Genomic DNA, 20,320 nt, shown 5'->3' on the forward strand with positions numbered 1-20,320 from the left:
AATCTATTGTGCCACGCTGGTTTCAGAGGGTGCGTCCCAGCGTTATTCTCATTGAAAGCAGTAAGTGTGTCTTTTGAAGTCGGCACGAGATACTTTTTCTTCATTTTTTTTCTTCATCTTCGAAGTCGAACGCAAGGGAAATTGAGAGAGAGGAGAGAAGGGTACGAATATATTCATTGTCCATTGACATGCTGCTGGTCATTTTAAAGTGCCCGGATCAAAGGATGTGACAGGGCAGTGCAGCTGTGGTCCGGGTTTCACCTGCATACCAATGGGGGAGTGACAGGTCCTCAAAGAAAACACTTTCATTCCACTATTCTGCATTGTAGTTGGCTTTTCTTGTTTCTTCTTTATCATACAGCATGCAATAAGCCTCTTATATTTGCAAGGGGATGAAGGGAGTCTTGGGTGGAGGCGGAGGCGGAGGTGGGTGAGTTCGGACGGAGCAGATGTCACATGCAGATCATTTTACCTCCTGCTGACCTCGTGACCGGTAGACATCCCATTCTTCCCATCTTCTTCTGTGGTGGCGATATTACATAGGGGCTGGGGTGGCCCGCCACTGATCAATATGGAGTCCATTACAACTGAAAGACGGCCAAAGGCTTTGAGGATTGCTTTCTCCGTCAGACACCGACAAACAATCTGAACCTCAAACTGATGTGAAAAATAAAACGAAAGAAGAAAAGCGGATCTTTAATTGGAGGTTAATCGTCTTTTAGATTCATCAATTTCTGCTTTGCGTCCGAGCATCAGAGCTCTATTACTTTCTCCTTGATGAACATGTCGAGGTATCGAGAGTGGAAAAAAGCTTCCTTTCTCTATATATTCCAGCCTTTTAATCTACTCTGAACAACAAAACGGCAAGAACACAGCAAAGTAAACCTTTCTTGTAGACCATGTCGGAATCCTTTGAATTCTGGATTGGCAAGGGCCCATTTGTACAAGGTCTATTGTTCGATCCCTCGGCTGTTTGGGTTAAATTAAAAGTACCTTGCGGGGATATAGGAAGATGTGTGACACTGATATCAAGGGACGTTTGCATTTACTGGGGAATTAGATTAGATCAAAGGTCAAATACATTTAGCAATTTTTTTCTTTCCTCTGAAAACCATCTCGGTGTGAGATGCTGCTCCAGATAAATGAACGAGATCCCTGAATGTTTCTTGTCCCAGGTGCTATTCTGTCTTTTCCCCCTCATTGGACAGAGTAAATAATATATCCCCCCCCCCTCCTCTGATGTGCAACTGTAGCGGAATGGAAACAAGCAGTAGAAGAAAGAAGCGCTTATATTGCCCCATGGGAGAGCTTTTTCCGTCCTCGCCTCTGCGCCAGGCCCCGTCGGTTGCCATGGCACTAAGGTGCGTTCGATCTTTGACACATTACGAGCCCGCCTCAGTCCAGGGGGTCCATCTGGCCCGAGGGGACCACGCCAGAGCAACATCCAATATCAAAAAAGGAAAGTTTTTTTTTTTTTAGATTTAACAGCAGAACCCTCGACCCACTACCTCCCTTCTGCTTAAGGTTGTCTTGGTATATCGACTATGGGTACGATTTCTTCTCATATTCATCTACAACATTTGACAAATCATCCTCCGCCATTGTCCACTCTCTCCCGCTTTCTTAATGTGTTGCCTATTGTTGTGGTGTTTATTTTTTTTATTTTTTTTTTCCCTTTTGTTTGATTGTCTGTACTGTCTGTATGTATTCCTTTCTTATTTGTAAAGCGTCTTTGAGTACTATAAAAAACGCTATAAAAAACGGATCAATTATTATTATTATTATTATTATTATTATTATATATGGCGATAATCACCCTCCTCTGTCCACCTTCCGATATTCTTTGAAAATAGCTTTGACTCATGCGCTTGACTGTATGTGTGTTTGTGCTTTAACCTCAAATTGGGTCTACGTTGTGCATCATGTGAGGGTAGGATCCACGACCCCCAGGGCCCTTAGATTTCCGTGACACACACACAGAGACAAACACACACACACACACACACACACACACACACACACACACACACACACACACACACACACGCACACACACACACACGCACACACACACGCACACACACACACACACACACACACACACACAAGTATCCTCATGCGAGCGCGTTCTAACGCACACGTTTACAAGTACGCGGTGAGCCGACTGGAGTCACAGGAGTATACTGCTCATCCCAGAAGCGTCATCCAAAGAACGTCATTCGGTAATACACAGGGAAGGCAGTCCCTCAGCCCTAGACCCTCAACGCTGCATGCAGGAACGGAAACAACAACCTCGCTGTGGGATCAGGGGCTGTTTACAGGCCTGATGACCTCCCGCCTCCCCCCTCCCCCCCGCCAAGCCGGCCCCACGGGGAGGTCTCTGCTTTGAATCCGGCGGTAATTGGGAGGGTCTTTTGACGAACATTCCCCCCCCCCCAACCCCCCGATAACGAGGCTGACTTTGGGAGAGGACTCGTCTCTCCTGTGATTTTCAAATAGAGTAAGCGTATTATACAAAAAAACATACGGTTTTCAAGGTGTAAATTGTGTGTCCCTTTGATATTTATATATGTAGTATGTATGTAATGTAAATCATGTGGGACGACATTGACATAACTGCATGATTTACAGCAGTGTGCAGTGTAACTCTTAATGTACATCTCCAGAGGATTTTAAAACAAGATACTAATGACTGTTGGCGAATTAAAAATATAATTTGCTTTTCCACACCAGGCAAGCGGAATTGAAGTAAATGAAAGAAATATGAGGATATTTCACTATGAAAGGCTACCGCACTGCACAATTTAGAGTGTATGTGCGTGTGTGTGTGTGTGTGTGTATGTGTGTGCGCGCGTGCGTGTGTGTATTTGTGTGTGTGTGTGTGTGTGTGTGTGTGTGTGTGTGTGTGTGTGTGTGTGTGTGTGTGTGTGTGTGTGTGTGTTTTAGGCAATCAACAGTCTCTCTAAAGGGATGCATCATTCATGCAGTGGAAGGAGATTTGGCATTGCTTATCACACTGAGGTTATTGAAATCCAAGCACACATTTCGATCTATCACACTCGATTATCATCAGTTATATGAGGCAACGTTATCGACATCAAAGTTGCATTGCACTTTGCCTCAGCCCCCTTTCAAGGTGCACTTAAGATATGTGAAGATAGCAAATGCATTAGGGAAGGTTTTTAATACACCTTTACCATAGATGTCCGCCTTTCCCTCTGCCGTCTGAATCTCTCTCTCTCTCTCTCTCTTCCTTTCACTCCATCAGCAACGCAAAACAATGCAGTGTACAAAGTGAAATAGTCCATTTAGGTAAGAAAGTTGGCTGTTCTTTAAGTTTATATCAACGACGGCAACATCGATGTTGTCGGAAAGATTGCTCTGTCTGAAGTGTGTCTGATGCAGGAAATTGATTCAGTTTAAGCACTTCAAAGACTTTGAAGGTGTTTGATCAAACTTGCTGGTCGACAAGATTACAGATATGGCAAAAGTTTAGTTCATGAAAGTCATGTCCAACTGTGGGCAATTGGACATTTCAAATGCACACATTTTTGGTAATTTGGGCTTATTGCTGTAATATGGTTGATAGCTAATTAAATTCTAAAATCAGAAGGTATTACAGCTGTAAATACCTGAAACAACATGAAACCTAACTGTCATAACAACCCTGAAGAGATTTTGGTAATGTGTTTCTGAACCAAAGAAGCAATCATTGGGCGAAAATAGGTGGGGAGAGACCTGGCTCCAACAAAAGCGTATTTGTTCAGCGGCTTGTAGAATGGCTTTCAGTGAAGATCGAACTGTGAACGCTCAGTGGTGACGAGGTTAGAGAGCAGTATCGACGCATGGTTGCCGAGCTACAGCCACTTGTTGCAGCTCACTATTTCCCTGGTCCTTGGATACTAGGTGTAGTATTTTTTTTGAATAAGGTTTAAAGGGTAGAATATTTCTCGAAGGGTGTCTGAACACTGCCCCAACAAACACCAACCATCGCCAACAATCATCTGGCCGTCAGGCCACACCTGCTGATGGTTTGGGGGGGGCTGCTCGTATTACGTTTTCGCTTGGCAAACATGATGAATCCGGGTTGGCCAGCTTCGGCTTACACTTCATAGTTGGGTGTTGGGGTTTGTTGGGGTAGCATCCTACAACCTTTAGACTTTCATGGAAAGACATTTTGTCTACGTAGGACACAATATAAAAACTCTCTATAGTAATAATAACAGCATGGGTATTTTAATAAATATGAATACGGTTGCGATGTTTTTCCCTTTTCCTAGCGTTTCGTTATCCCGATTTGCGCCAGTGTTTTTTTTTTTAAATCTTTGCACGCTCGTGGATTGGCTGAAACGTGTCCGGTCCACTCACCATAATTACAGGCGTCTCGCTATGTATGTTTGCCCTTCAATTTGATTGACAACCATTCATCCGATCATCTTCCCACATCGCGGGTGCATTGCTGAGGACACCAAGGAAGTGCAGTGTGGAGTGTGAAGTTGTTTGGATGAGCGGTTCTTTAGAAAGCATCAAGTGGCAATATCAGAGTCCAGGCCATAGCCCCTTCCGATCGGGCCCGTATCAAACGGGCACTGCACTTTTACATTCAATAACAGTGAAATCCTGTAGGCTGTTGCGTGAATCCAAAGGCGACAATGTCTAGCATCCAATGTGTATGTATTTATGCCCAATTCATGCTTGTTAAGCTAATGGAGCATACATACAAAAAAAGGTATGACGCTAGAAATAGTACAGCTGCGAATCCAGTTTCCGTCATCCAGCGATAACTGACTCAAATGTCAAGGCAATTATGCACGTTTATTTTGCTTTACTTTTGTACCACCACACTCAACCTCCCCCTGTTTCACCCGCTAGCGAGAGGCACAGAGTGAATTAATAAGGCCAGCTAAACTCTGTCTGCTCCACCATTGCAGCAATCTTTCTCCAAATTCACTTTCATGTTCTTTTCATTCAAGTGGCTACTTCGTGCTGTATGAGCTCTTGCCGATTCACTGCTGCCTTTTTATTATATTTGTTTGCAATTTTCTTCGATGGAAACTTTCCTCAACCAATGGAGGGATATATGTATTCAGGCTGTCTCACCATGCTACAGTGTATAGATTATTCTGTCTGGGTCAACGATAGATCCAACATGAAGAATCTGATGGAGAGTCTGAATGTTTAATTCGCTTACTTATTTAAAATTAAAAAAAAGTTGAAGGGCCTTGTTATACAGTATACAGTATATTGATAATCTTATTTGACATTAAGGGACAATGATGCTTTACTAAAGAAAAGGAAATAATGTTCCAATTCCGAACACGCACTCACTGTGTCTCTCGCTCATTCTCTGTCTCCGTTGTTGTTGCTCTCTCTTCCTCTCTCTCAATCTCTTTATCTCTCTCTCTCTCTCTCTCTCTCTCTCTCTCTCTCTCCCTCTCTCTCTCCCTCTCCCTCTCCCTCTCCCTCTCTCTCTCTCTCTCTCTCCCTCTCTCTCTCTCTCTCCCTCTCCCTCTCCCTCTCTCTCTCTCTCTCTCTCTCTCTCCCTCTCCCTCTCCCTCTCCCTCTCCCTCTGTGCAGAGGCTGCCTGGGAACATGAACTCTGAGGCCGTGGTGCAGAACAAGCTCTCCCATTCCATCAGAACACGTTTCCTGCGGCTTCTCCCTCTGGACTGGAACCCCAGTGGCTGGCTGGGCCTCAGAGTGGAGGTGTACGGCTGTGCCTACAGTGAGTCTCCACCGCCCTGACAGCTGCTACAGCACCCACACTAGTAGGAGCGCACACACAAACAGATACACACACACACACACACACACACGCATAAAACATACACACACACACACACACACACACACACACACACACACACACACACACGCACACACACGCACACACGCACGCGCACGCGCACACACACACACACACACACGCACACATTCCTCTTGACTCCTTACTCTTTCTGTAGTTCTGAAATGTTAGGAATGCATTGGATATCTGTGGGAACATGATGAACCATTCCTAAAACGTTTTAATAAGACAAGCATCAAAACGCCAGCCTTGTGAGACCACCCAGATATTGAGGTGTGTGTTCAGCCTGGCCTTCAGTAGGAAGCAATTGATTTCCAAATATGGGCACGGCTTTAGTTAACAAAATACAGCCGGTATTTAATAGCTATTGACCCTATTGCTCTCTTTGCCCTTGCCGTAACCAGTTGGAAGCAGAGCAAGAACATATTTTCCTCTGCGAAAAAAGCCTTCCTTGACGATTTGATTTGAACGTTGTTATTCAGACTATTTTGGATAAAACCGTTTTGATTGCTCCATAGATAGCTCCACTTTTGGCGGTCTGGCATTGCTCGTTCGTTGGAACAGGAACTTCCTCCCCTAAGCGCTGATTGAACACATAATTTGTACATTCTTGGAAAATCTTCTCAAATGAACTTTCAACTGACAGTTTTAACTACGCCAATCCATTCCTATTCGTTTATTGCACTGCATGCAGATCCAAATAGAACATATGGATAGACAGCTGCCATTTAGTTTTTATGATAAAAGTCACTAATATTGGCATAACATCTATATTTTCTACCAACAGTTGCCTGGACAGAATTTCTTTTTTTTTTTACTTTAGGGAAAAGTATTAGAGCGTCATAAATAAAAGATGCATGTATGGGTTCAAGAATCAAATCATATGTTGCACATATAATGGATTAATGTAGGGATATGGCGAAGGCATTATGATTACGACATAATTTAATGCTCTTATCAACCATAATAAGTCAATCTGATGATTAGCGCATCTCATATTTAATCAGTCATGGTAATCCAGTGTTTCATTGGTCTTCGTGAAGCTGCCACATGTTTTCTCTCTCCTGCGTATGCATTCCAGAGCATCGTTATCATGCTATGATTATGACTATTAAGACGTCACATGAGAAGCATGGATAGCAGGAGTGATGGACATTTTGTGGGTTTTGGCTGCGCTGGGGGTTTGGCAGGGGGCGGTGCTTGGGAGAGTGCGTGGTGCATACAGAGGCTTGTGAGGTGGCACACACACACACACACACACACACACACACACACACACACACACACACACACACACACACACACACACACACACACACACACACACACACACACACACACACACACACACACACACACACACACACACACACAGACGACAGCTTCTGCAGAGTTGCGAGGCAGCAAACTGCTGTTCTAGCTGATGCAAAATAAATATAACAGAAGCGAGGGATTAGGGGGAGGTGTGGTGGGGAGGGGGGAAGGGAGGGGCGTAGGGTGTGACGGCGACTCCTCTGCCACGCGTAGCACGATGCCCCTGAACGGGGATGAGCCAGTGAATTACTGCCCTGTGAAAGACAGTTCTAATTATCCCTGAGTGAGCAGTTTTATAATGCCCCAACCGTTCCGCCACGCTGTTCCCCGTCGTATTAATGTTGGATGAGCGTGCCCGCGCCACGGTTATGAATGCTGCATGACACGCAGCCCGCCTCCTATGTTTCGCGCTAATGCAAAAAGAACACTCGCGCTAGCTTTCGGCGGCTAACAAAGACAGCTGAGGGGAGAGCGACCGCACCTGTGCAATACCGTTGTGTGTGTGCGTCAAGGATGATGAAGGTGCACTTACACCAGAGGGTGTGGGGTTGTTCTGTAGAGGAGATTCTCTTTTCCGATGAGAACTCCCTCAGGGATGATGATGATGATGATGATGATGATGATGATGATGACGATCAGATGACGACGACGGTTGAGATTTGCGAGGCTTTTTAAATCATTAAAGGGCATGCCTATAAGCCGTGCATGTACAATGAAATATTGAGAGGCGGGATATGCTTTGTTTAAATGTGAACATTTGATGGTAGCAAATTATATTTATCTGCAGACATAATAGAAAATCTGGGAAAGTGTTTCCATCAGGGAAATGGAAGTGTTGATACATTTCACTTGCTAACATGTCATAAACCCATCGGACATCATATCATTAAATGCAATATAATTATATTCTTGCTATGGCAAGTGAGAGCATATGTGTGTATTTTATACCTGCAGAGCGGTCCTTTTTACACGGTCAAGAAACGAGAAACATGCCATGAATGTCCTTCTCTTATTAGAGGTAACAGGCTGGGAAATAAATATAAAGATGAATGACCTTTGAAATGATTTGTGCAAGTATTGAGAAGAAAAGAGCAACAGAGTTCGTAATGGGCGGTTTTATTTTCGTGGATGGTGTAAGTGTTTAGTTGTGTCCACTCTGTTGGTACTGGTCGGGTTCGGTCTTTTAAGGACAGGGTTGGGGCTAGTTATTTGTAGGCTACCTTCTTTTTCATCTCGCCTCTCCCTTAAAGAAGCTCACCCGCACTACTCACACTCCTGTTGAGACTTCAATCAAATAAAACACTCATGTCTTTGCAAACATTTCCCCTGTCAAAGCACCACTGGGGTTATTTCTTTGCACGTTTTTTTTTTTTTATTGAGAACGGAACACTCCTGGGAGCAAGGGGCGCTTTCAAAAGGCTGCATTCACTCCTGTTGATGAAAACAATAATAAACGCGTGAAAAGAAATATGAAACACAACTCAAGTCCCATATAGAAGGTTTCAAGTACAATCCCATCGCCGCCTGTACAGATGTGAAGCACTGCTTCAGCCCGGCTTTCAACAGATGGGATGTGATATATATATATATTTATACATATTTTAATAAACACTGCATCAGCAGCTCCAGATGCAAGAGGCGACACTTCTCCCAAGCGTCTTCATTTCATTCAATTTGTTTAACATTCCCTCATGGATTTCCGTTGCAGAGTCGTACGTGGCGGACTTTGACGGCCGCAGCTCCCTGCTCTACCGCTTCAACCAGAAGTCCATGTCCACAGTGAAGGACGTGGTCTCCCTGCGCTTCAAGAGCCGGCAGGCCGAGGGCGTGCTGCTGCACGGGGAGGGCCAGAGGGGAGACTACATCACCCTGGAGCTCCACCGCGGGCGGCTGGCGCTCTACCTCAACCTGGACGAGAGGGGTGAGAGGCCGGGGAGAGAGGTGTTGAAAATGGGGGAGGTGGTATTGAAAGCCCTGTTTTGTAACCATCTAGAGGTTGGTGTTTGTTTGTGTGTGAGTTTATTTGTGATTGGGTGTTTACATGTGTGTGTGTGTGTGTGTGTGTGTGTGTGTGTGTGTGTGTGTGTGTGATCCCATCTGTGCGGTGTGAGTGTGTGTCTTTCATTCTTTGCCTTTCCAATTACCTCAGCACCTGAGCTCCAATGACTCGGTGCCCTCAGCCATTTAAAGGTTCACTCTGGGGGGATCTGAACACGCGGCAAAAAAAAAGAAGAAGCTAAACTCCCAACGACACCACCAGCCTTGCCCACGCTTCTCCAGTATTTATGCCCCGTTTCTCTTCCTCGCATTGCGGCCGCGTTCCAGACGACACAAGGCTGAGATCCAGCGGTGGGCGTAGCGTGGCGGTCTCTCTGGGCAGCCTTCTGGACGACCAGCACTGGCACTCGGTCCTCATCGAGCGCTTCAACAAGCAGGTCAACCTCACGGTGGACTCCCACACACAGCACTTCCGCACCAAGGGAGAAGGGGACTCCCTGGAGGTGGACTATGAGGTGTGTTTCCCATGCAAACACACATCACACCTTCCGACCTGTGGACGGGTATTTTTAGATGCATTTTTAATTCGGATGCAGCTGAGCGTGTGGCGAGCGATAACAGCATCAACAGCGACGAGAATGCAATGTCTCTGCTCCTATACTGTTACGACACGCCCCACGCACGTATCAGGTGGATTTCCAAACGTGTTTGGGCAGCACTTTTCGTTGCTGGAATTAGATGGTACAGTCAATATAATTATACTGAGTTAAGTACATGCCACAATTGGTAATCCACAGTTTGTAACTTCAATACAAACAGAGGAAAATAAATAAATAATAATAATAACGATATTAACGATTATTATAAGGAACAATATTGCTGGAATGAATGAAATTGTTTTTGGATTACATTAAATGTGTCTTAGGACAGCTGTACAACAACCAGAAGCCGCCTTTAAAAGGCATGGCTAATGCCAGATCCCTCTTTTCTTTCCAAGTTAAGTTTTGGGGGTATCCCCCTTCCCGGCAAGCCTGGCACCTTCATCAGGAAGAACTTCCACGGCTGCATTGAGAACCTGTACTACAACGGGATCAACATCATCGACCTGGCCAAGAGACGCAAGCCCCAGATATACAGCGTGGTGAGAGCCTGTTCCCGTCGCCGACATGCTGCATTCCCTTCCACTGCCCTTCTAATGTCATCCATTATGCAGGCCCTTCTTCATTAAAGCAGCAAAGAGTGGAAGGGCAAAAACAAAGAATATTTCTTATTCCCTCCGCCGAACGTCACCTTTATTTACCCCAATGTTCAGCCTTGCTGTGAGTGTTAGTTAGGGCCAGGTGCTACTTATCCAGCGGTACCTTGCTACCGCAACACAATCAAATATATTTAGAGGTGGTTAGGTCACGCAGAGTACGCCGGGAGGGAAGCAGATGTAAACACTGTTGGAACAAGCAAATATACACACTCGAAAACGAACCACAAAAGTCCCCAGCAGGGGGGGGGGGGGGGGTTCAATCCAAGGTCCTCCTTTAGTTGTTGGGGGCATCGGAGTGAACTATCGAGACCATGCCTCGTTCTGCACTTCCTCCCAGCCGAATCAACGAAGAGAGACAGCGAAGAGAGCGCTGTCGCAGGTAACAACGCTAATTACGAGCCATTACATGCAAGGCTGGAGGGGGGGGGGGGGGGGGGGGGGTCACTGGAGGAGAGGGTGGGTGGGGTAAGGGGTGGAGGGGGGGGGGGGTCACTGGAGGAGAGGGGGGCTCATGGTGGAGGAGAGGGTGGGTGGGGTAAGGGGTGGAGGGGGGGGGTGCGTAGAGGTGCAAAAGGGAAGGGCGTGGAGAAGGTCGAGGGAGGGAAGGGCGCGGTGGATGTGGCGGTGGATCTCTTTTTGGTGTAAAGCACACAAGAGGGACAAAAGAGATGGAGAGTGGAATTGCCTTTGGTCCCACTTTAGAAGGAGGGCGAGGCCTGGTTGTGCGCTGTGTTGGGACGGAGTCGGGGGGGCGGGGCTGAGGGAGCGTATCCACTGATCCGTGCCAGCGTAAGTTATTATTACCTCCCACCTCTAGCCCGGAGGTGACTTGCATTATTGAAGTTAGCCCACCGCCCCCTCCCCACCAGTCCCCAACTCCCCCCCCCTCGCCTCCTTCACACACACACACACTCAGACACACACACAAACACACACACACACACACACCCCTTCCCTCCACTCTCACACCTCCGCTCCTCCCTGCCTGGTTCGATCCACACACCGTCCTGGCTCGACGTGGACCCCGGGGCGAACTCCTTTGAACGCAGCTGGACGTCGCGCACGTGGAGCCGCGCGCGTGGAACCACGCACGCACGGCGGTGGCGGTGGCGGGGCGGGCGGCGGCGGCGAGCCGAAACGCGCTCGGCTCCACTTTGATACCGTCTGACACCTAATGTATTCCGACTGAACGCGGTGTGTGCTTGCCAGCCTTTTCCTTGCGATTGGCCCTGAGCGTTTCCCGCGAGGAACCGCAGATGGTCGGACTCTGAAACGGGCGCTCTCATCTTTTACCCTGCTCCCCGGGTCTGAGGGGATCGATGGCGGCCATGCGCAGTACGCCACCGCTGGCGTGACCTTTTCGCCGCCGCCCGCCAAAAGGCGGCTCTCCTCTGTTCTCTTCCTGCTGTCCCTGGGCGTTTCCGTTGCGTATGGGGGTGACATTTAACCCACTTCCCTGCAGTGTCACCGTCCCGGCCTAACCCAGTACCTCGTCCTTTTGTCTGTCTGTCTGACTGTCTGTCTGTCTGTCAATTTGAAGTTACATCATTTTCCCTCTCTTCCTGCATGGTCTTCTTCAATCTAGATCAGGGCTGCTGGAAAATAAGAACAATCGGATATGTATACCTCTATTGTTATACGCGTGGCTGACTTGGGAGAAGATTATTTTCATCATGCTGAAAACCTCATACTGAAGTTTGAGTCGACCAATTCAAACGCAGTGAACCGGTCATTGTTTTTACAGATATTGTCTTTCTATTGCCGAGAGAGACATTGCAATAATTGTGCGCGTGTGTGACTGCCTGTCTGTCTGGCTGCCTTGATCAGCCATTTAATGAAGCAAGAACCGGGAGGGATTTGCAGCTACTTTGGAGGATTCAAATATGTATTCACGCCTGTTTAATTAAACAGTATTGCAAATAGAGTTGATCTCGACTCCGGGGATGGCAAGGTGACACTGCACTCTGTCTCGCTCTGGTCTCCAGGGCAACGTGACCTTCTCCTGCTCAGAGCCCCAGCAGGCTGCCGCCACCTTCCTGAGCTCCAGCGCCAGTTTCCTGTCGCTCCCGGCAACGGTGGCGGCGGCGGCGGCGGCCGCTGCGGGCGGCACGGGGGGAGCGTTCTCGCTGCGCTTCCAGTTCCGGACGTGGAACGCCGACGGGCTGCTGCTCTCGGTCCGTCTGGCCCCCGAGCCCCAGAGAGTGGAACTGCAGATCAGCGGCAGCCGGCTGCGTCTCACCCTCCACACCTCTGCCCAGCAGAAGTCCCAGGTCTCTACTGGTGAGGGGCGCCAGGCCACCCACACACACACACACACACACACACACACACACACACACACACACACACACACACACACACACACACACACACACACACACACACACACACACACACACTCAGACAGACAGACAGACACTCACACACACAGACTTGTGATTGCCCAAACCAGGGCACCGTAGCTTGAAATGAAATGGCCAAATATAGACTACACCACATTATTTCTATGTGAAAGTGGGCGTCACTTCTGCGGTGACATTCGTGATTTTGCATGAAAAAACATAAACATACTTTGACATGGAAAATGTAAGCTTGCAAGGCATATCTTTTTGTTGCACCACTGAAAAAGGAAATTGTGTAATTTGTTTTCAAGGATCCTGGGGAAAAGATTTAGCTAAGGTCTAAATATCGTGCTTGGCATGCAATACTTGAAATACTACAGAATCCCATCCATCAAACCTAGTTCTGAATCTAGGTCTGCTCAGCAGTGGAAACCCACGCCAGAGTTTTCTATGTTAACTGTTTGTGTGTGTGTGTGTGTGTGTGTGTGTGTGTGTGTGTGTGTGTGTGTGTGTGTGTGTGTGTGTGTGTGTGTGTGTGTGTGTGTGTGTGTGTGTGTGTGCGTGCACATGCGTGGGTCTGCTTGCATGTGCATGTGTGTTTGTGTGCGCTTTTGTGTGGGCGAGTGTGTGTGAATTTATCTGTGTGTGTGTATGTGTGTGTATGTGTGTGTATGTGTGTATGTGTGTGGGTGTGAGCGCATGCCTGTGTCTAAGTATGACCTCTGGCCAAAAGCGGATTTAGTGTAGATTTTAGGATCCTGTTTGCCAACATGGGCTCCAGTTTCTCTTACAGAATCAAAAAATGTTGCTCCATACTTGCACTTCATGTGGTTGTCAAGTTTGCGATCATAAAATATTAATAATTAGCTGTATTTTTTTAAGGTGCCTCATTATGAAGTCATTTTGAAGATATATTTCATAATGTCTTAATTATTCAGTATGTATTCTGCATTTTATTAAGAGTTTTTCTTAAATAACAGTATACAATTAACAGATCTGATAATGCTAAATTGTATCAATGATTATCAACACCATATGTAGACGCTCTCTCTCTCTCTCTCTCTCTCTCTCTCTCTCTCTCTCTCTCTCTCTCTCTCTCTCTCTCTCTCTCTCTCTCTCTCTCGCACTCTCTCTCTCTCTCTCTCTCTCTCTCTCTCTCTCTCTCTCTCCCCTCTCTCTCTCTGCTGAATTTTTTTGGAAAAAAGCCTTTTCTATTTGTTGTCTTTACAAACTGTGCATTGCTCCTAGAACTCGATGTTACACTGTCTGAGAGCAATCACTGGGATGGTATGCCTCTCCACAATCAATTCTCTCTCTAGTCTGTAGGTTATTCTCAAGATGTGAGGGTTGGCCCGATCTGATTTCACGTAATATACTTTTGAAGATGATGATAAAACTCTCAATTTGTATCATATCACCCCTTCTAGTGGATGGATTGATGTATGTTAGATGTTTATCTTTAACTTTTAATAGTTTCAAACAAAGGTTGGCGACGGATTGGGCAGAATTGTAATAAATAATTTAGAGCAGGAAGAAGAAGACGGTTGACAATGAAATAGTTAGATTGTGTGTGTTTTAGAGTCCTCAATGGAACAGCGATCATCGAAGCAGTTGAACTTTCGGTTAAACCCCCCCCCCCCAGTCCCTTCCCTCCACCCCATCCACCCCCCAGCCCCATCGTCCCAAGGAGAGATGGGCTTGGCTTGGCTTTGGTTTTGGTCCATTTTTCGGAAACAGCACAAATGATGAATAATGCATAAGAATGGATTGAGTCACTCACGGCTGTTACCTCGGCCTTGCTGGAGGGGGGAGCCGTTCCTCTCTGGACATCAGCGTCTGTGGGCCCCTGTGGGGCCGATCACTTCCTGCAACAACGGCCAGATGTGATCAAGTACAAGCAGAGGTCACCCTCCATCTGTTGCAGGTGCCGGCGCTTTTGTTTTATTTATTTATATTCCCAGAGATGTGTGTTATCACCAGGTGCACCGTTTTTTTTCTTCTTTTTGTTCCTTTTTTTTTTTTTCGTTTGTTCCAGACAATAACTGTGTGAAATCCGCCGGTTGGTTTAATTGTAATTGAATGTAAATTCGCAGAGAGCACCCGCACCTCGCCCGGCCTCCCTCACCTCTCTAGCAGATGGTTAGAGCTGAGAGGATTTGCAAAGGCAACCCACAGAGAGGAACAACCCAGACGACCTTGAATGTCAGGTCTTGCGTTTCCTTAAAAACCAAAGCAACAAGAATTGAAAACAAATGTAATAAAAAAAACATGTTTTGTGAGTTTGGTGACACATATTCCTTTTGGGAGGGTGGAACAAACATTAGAAAGAAATGCAATCAAAAGCGCTGTGAGGAAATGCCGAGCACAGTTTGACCACGAAAAAAATGTCCCTTTCTCTTTCCCAGTTATATTTGGCATACCATGCGTAACATTTCAAGTACAAGTAGATCTTACCCAATGATGAAAAGCTGGAATAGAGCACAAAAACAACGCAGTTTTGTAGGTACGGAAGAAAACAGCCAAAACCAATGCTTATGAATTGCTCAAGGCCTATGAGGTAAAACTGTTCAAACTCTCTGTCAACAGGGCACAGATTGAACGATGGATTGTGGCACTCGGTAACCCTGGACACACAAAACCACCAGATCAGCCTGAGCCTGGACAATGAACCAGCGTCCACTGTGGAACTAGGAGAGCGTTTGGACGCCGTGGACCATGTTTATTTTGGAGGTGAGTCTCTTTTGGGAGTTTTGTCACCACTTGCTGGGTTTTGAGTTGCGTTCAAGTGGTTTTTCACGAAGTGGTATTGTATCGAATACTCCAGCCTCCATATAATATAAAGTACAGAATACTTTATCTTACAGTGCACACCCCATGGCCTGACATCCCCTTACCATATTAGTATGGATCCTCAGTTCATTTTTTATTTCCAAGGGGCGTTATCAACGGGAGCATACCAAGAGGCCAATGAATGCAATTGGAAAGAATTACAACCAACCATTTCAAAAGCCGTTAGGGACTGCGCCAACACATATATCTTATCAACAAAAGCTTTAGACGTAGTTGTTTGTTCTTCTTTTAGAGGAAATATGCCGTCCAGTTAGTTTAATACTGTCGCAACAGCTGAATCAACAGACCGTTCGACATCAGTGGCCGCCATCTTGGTTGTTTACAATAACACCTCAACGGAGCTCCTCTGTTCGGTCATCATATCAAATAATACGATATTTGATACGAATACCCGAACCTCGTATTAGATAAACGGTCGGCTGGACATCTGTCTGAGCGGTAAGGGGGGCAGACCATCTGCAGATTCGTCTCGTTCACAGGCTACACACCTTTGAAAGAAGAACTTGAAAAATCGACATTGATTTTGTCGTTTATGTAAATTAGCTTTTGTTGAGGAAAATATGAATTTAACTATGGTACACACGATGTGAGAATAACACACTTGATTAAAATCTTGATTTGTTGACAAACATAATTGAAATATTTGGATGATATTTTGGATGAATGATATCGGGAATGCTGCACGTGAAAGCCGACAACGAAGCTCTTTCCATTCATTTATTTATTTCTCTGCTTTTAAATCCAAACTGCTGCTAAGCAAAGATTTACTTATTATTGCTACAGAGCTTCAGCTTCCATTGCCTTGCCTTGTAAATCTCAAATCTTCTGGTGGTGGCATTTTACTAAGCCTCTCTTAAAGCCGTCAACTTGCATAATACAGTCGTGCTGGTTTTGATGTTGCTGCCTCTCTTTTCACCAGCACTATATCCCCTGCACAGATGTTGAAATTGCCACACAACTGTCACTCCAATAAATACAGCCATACCATTTTATCAGTAAAATACCAGTTGTGTAGACAGGTTTGCATTCTGTTGCCAGCGGACAACAGCCAAACACAATCTCCTCTTATAACTTTACCATATTTTCCGAGGCCCGTTTTTCTTTGTTTAAAGTAATTCAGTTGAAGCTCTTACGACAGCTGCCGGATACATGAAAAACCTACCGTTGTGTTTCATTAGGTTGCCCTTCGTCCACAAGCACCTCTTACTGTGAGAACCCTACCACGGCGTTTCAGGGCTGCATGCGGCTTATAGTCATCAACGGCCGGCCCACCAGCCTCCACGACGTCCAGCATGGCCTCCTGGGGAACTACAACGGCCTTAGCTTTGACATGTGCGCCATTCATGACAGGTATGACACTTTGACCAAGGGTCGGGAACTTAAGAAAAGTTTTGTAACCAGGATGCGGTGGGATAGGGCCTTTTGGTGGCGGGTTGTAATGATCCAAAATTCACAGGCGACTTTCTGCAAGGCTTCTGTTTTTTCTCCGTGACGGCTGAGCGTCATAGAGAAATACAGCACAAGACTCTGAAAGATGATCAGATTTTTTATCCGTTTATCAACAACTGTTAGTGTTAATGTGTGACATTGAGAATGCTGACCTCCTCACTGAATGATGCTGAGCAGATGCTAATTACCAGAAAACCCTTTTATTTTCTCTATGTGTTCTTGTGTACGTGGCTTTGTCTCTTTGTATAAGTCTGTGTGTGTGTGTGTGTGTGTGTGTGTGTGTGTGTGTGTGTGTGTGTGTGTGTGTGTGTGTGTGTGTGTGTGTGTGTGTGTGTGTGTGTGTGTTTGTGTGTGTATGCGAGTGTGTGTCTGTGTGTCTGTGGGTGGTTCTATGAGTGTGTCCATGTGTCTGTGTGCGTGTGTCTGTTTTTGTGTGTATGTGTTTTGGCTCTGTCTAAGATTGTGTGTGTGTGTGTGTGTGTGTGTGTGTGTGTGTGTGTGTGTGTGTGTGTGTGTGTGTGTGTGTGTGTGTGTGTGTGTGTGTGTGTGTGTGTGTGTGTGTGTGAAAGAGCTCGCATAGCACATGTAACAACCTCCAAATTCCCTCTGTCTGCCATTTTATGCAAGTGTTGGTGTTGGTCACGTGCAATACTCATTAGCTAAATCTAGGCTGTGTTCCTCGACTGTTCCTGCCTTTTCCCCCACCTTCAAACGTCTGAAACCACCCGTTTCTCTGCGAGGGAGGGGCGGGCCTTACCCAGCCACTGGAGATAATGGCTTTTTGCTCCACTGCTCTTTCTACTGCGTTGGTGCTCGAGCTTCATTGTCCCTTTTATTATAGAGGGGAGAACTCTGCGTGCCGGGTGGCATAATTTCAGCGGTTAACAAAGGCCCCATTCCACGTCTAAAGAAAAGGAAACGCACAGAAATCATTAAACCTACACCTGAGACTGCCAGGCAGTCGAATGGCACCGCGGCATTTAACAGCGGAATGGAAGGTGTCCTGTGTTGATAAATGAAGGCTCACGTAGGAAATCCTAAGGCAGAGTAATGTAAATACATAACAAAGGGACTGAACTCATTTATGGAGGCTTGAATAGAAAGTCAGACTGCAATTTAAGAAATGTGCGCACTTTGCAAACAGCTCAAGAGAGGAGGAGGCATTTTAATTTGAATGATTGTTTTGTGATCACTCGGTTGAAAAGGAACATGATCCTTTCTTTCACCTCTCAAGGTTGCATTATCTACCATTGACCCAACTTATTAGCAAAATTGAAAAAGGGGTTGCCAAACAAGTATATGTTTGATGGGCTCTCCAGTGTCACCCTCCATTTCTATCTTTGCTGCTAATTAAATCAATCTAAACGCATGTGTCTAAATACTTGTATCAATATTCTATTAGCATACATTAGCAGGCAATGCAGGATGTTATTTCGGAAGTGTAAACATTTGCCTTTCCTTCTACTTCTCTCCCACGTGTGTGATTACAATTCGCTAGGGGCCCGTATATTCCACCATTAAACAGGAAGCATTGTTATCTTTCTGAAACGATTCATATGGGATTCAAGGATGCCAAACAACATTGCAGTTTAAAGAGCCATGTCCTTCACGATACTATTTCATATTGAATGGTGCAATACAAATATAGTAACCGATTTTGAATCCGACCTTTATCTTTTATGGGGCATTTTTGAATCTCGTACGTGTATCGAATCACCAACCGTCTGGTGATTGTTTATTTTCACTTTCTCTTCCATGTCTGCCAGATGTCTGCCGAACCTGTGCGAGCACGGAGGCCAGTGCTCCCAGTCCTGGAGCTCTTTCCACTGTGACTGCTCGGGAACCGGGTACTCGGGGGCCACCTGCCACAACTGTACGTTGGACACCCTTTGGCATCTCCTTGCCTAACAAACACCCAGCTATGTATATAGAGAGAGCGAGAGATGGGAAAAACATGTTCTTGATGGTTCGGTGCCATTGAGGGGGCATCCCCTGGGGAAATTGATATGTCTTGTGTTTGCCAAACAAACAATCCTCCACAAATAAAGGCGCAACAAACGCCTTTTTAAACAACAAACAACATGGTGGTTTTAATTGGGTCTCCTTCTGATGTTGCACTATTCGTCTATGGTTAGACTAATGTACAGGATAAACATGTGTTAAAGCAGTTACTTGGTTTGCGCTGCTGCTGGCTTCCGTTTGTCATTGACATGCCAGCGATTCTTGATCATAGTCGCTTGTACCCGCAATAATATGTCACATACTATATCACGGATGCATACATAAAGCTATCGAAAAGAAGACTCCTAAAATACAGAGTTTCACTTCAATAGCTCAAAACGTAGCAGCTGGCGAGGTGTCATGCTGCCTCCGTTGAGCCATGAAAATGAGATTGAGTGGAAAATATCCATCCATCACCAAGCCTAATTCCAAGGCGTAGGGAGGAAAGAAACACAGTTATCTCTGCACGCCGGGTTCTAGGTTATACCTGAGCCCCGCCAGCCGGAGAGAGGAGCCGTGCAGGCAGTTCAACATGGAACGCAAAGAAGTTAACCTGTGCCAGGGGGGGGTGTCAGACTCCTCTGGGACTCGTGAATCTGCCTCCTGAATGTAGTCAAGAAAGGCCCTTTCTCCTCATTATCACCCAAGTCCTTGTCGTCGTTGTTTTTGCCCCTATTTATTTATGTTTTCTACGTGCGCTTCTGATTTACCATTAGGAAACCTTGCACTAGTATCAAACCAACCCCCACACACACCCCAACCCCCTCTACCCCCCCCCCCCCCCACCCACACCCTCCGTGGGGATGTAACCTTTCTTCCTCTTTCATTTTTTTTTGTCTTTTTCTCTCTCTGTTATGAACCATCACTCTGAGCCCATCGCGCTCTGTGAGCCGGCGTTTGTGTGTATGAAATGCGCCCTGAAAAACTAATTCGCCCTGCCTTGCCACCAGCCCTCTACGAGTCGTCCTGCGAGGCCTACAAACTGACAGGCAGCTCCTCGGGCTACTACTCCATTGATCCGGATGGCAGCGGACCCCTGGGGCCCGCGCGGGTCTACTGCAACATGACGGGTGAGCTCACCGCATTCCCCCTCTGTGTCCACTAGTGCTGGTGCATCGTGACGTCCGCCTCCATGTCAGAAGTGTAGGAGCATAAGAATGATATAGGGCGTCTTGGTGTTTTGATCATTGTTTCCTGTTTAATCGTTCACTCTTTTTCATTAGCGGTCAACCTTGTTGCGTTTGATATTTCTCAGTCCAGAAATGGCTGAATAAAGTTCTGTTTAGCCTAGGCGACGGTATA

The 20,320-nt window shown here is 46.2% G+C and overlaps 1 protein-coding gene across 1 annotated transcript in view; it reads left to right on the forward strand.

The window, feature by feature from the left end:
- Window positions 1-20,320, forward strand: part of LOC132448218 (contactin-associated protein-like 5) — a 73,153-nt gene that overhangs the window by 26,190 nt on the left and 26,643 nt on the right. The window contains exons 4-12 of the mRNA XM_060039334.1: window positions 5,578-5,725; window positions 8,829-9,041; window positions 9,446-9,633; window positions 10,116-10,259; window positions 12,362-12,656; window positions 15,305-15,448; window positions 16,747-16,918; window positions 18,784-18,890; window positions 19,969-20,088. Of these exons, the coding sequence (XP_059895317.1) occupies window positions 5,578-5,725; window positions 8,829-9,041; window positions 9,446-9,633; window positions 10,116-10,259; window positions 12,362-12,656; window positions 15,305-15,448; window positions 16,747-16,918; window positions 18,784-18,890; window positions 19,969-20,088 (1,531 nt within the window). The remainder of the gene's footprint in view (window positions 1-5,577; window positions 5,726-8,828; window positions 9,042-9,445; window positions 9,634-10,115; window positions 10,260-12,361; window positions 12,657-15,304; window positions 15,449-16,746; window positions 16,919-18,783; window positions 18,891-19,968; window positions 20,089-20,320) is intronic.

The sequence above is a fragment of the Gadus macrocephalus genome, chromosome 20 (genome assembly GCF_031168955.1).
Source record: "Gadus macrocephalus chromosome 20, ASM3116895v1".
In the NCBI taxonomy this organism is placed as follows: Eukaryota; Metazoa; Chordata; class Actinopteri; order Gadiformes; family Gadidae; genus Gadus; species Gadus macrocephalus.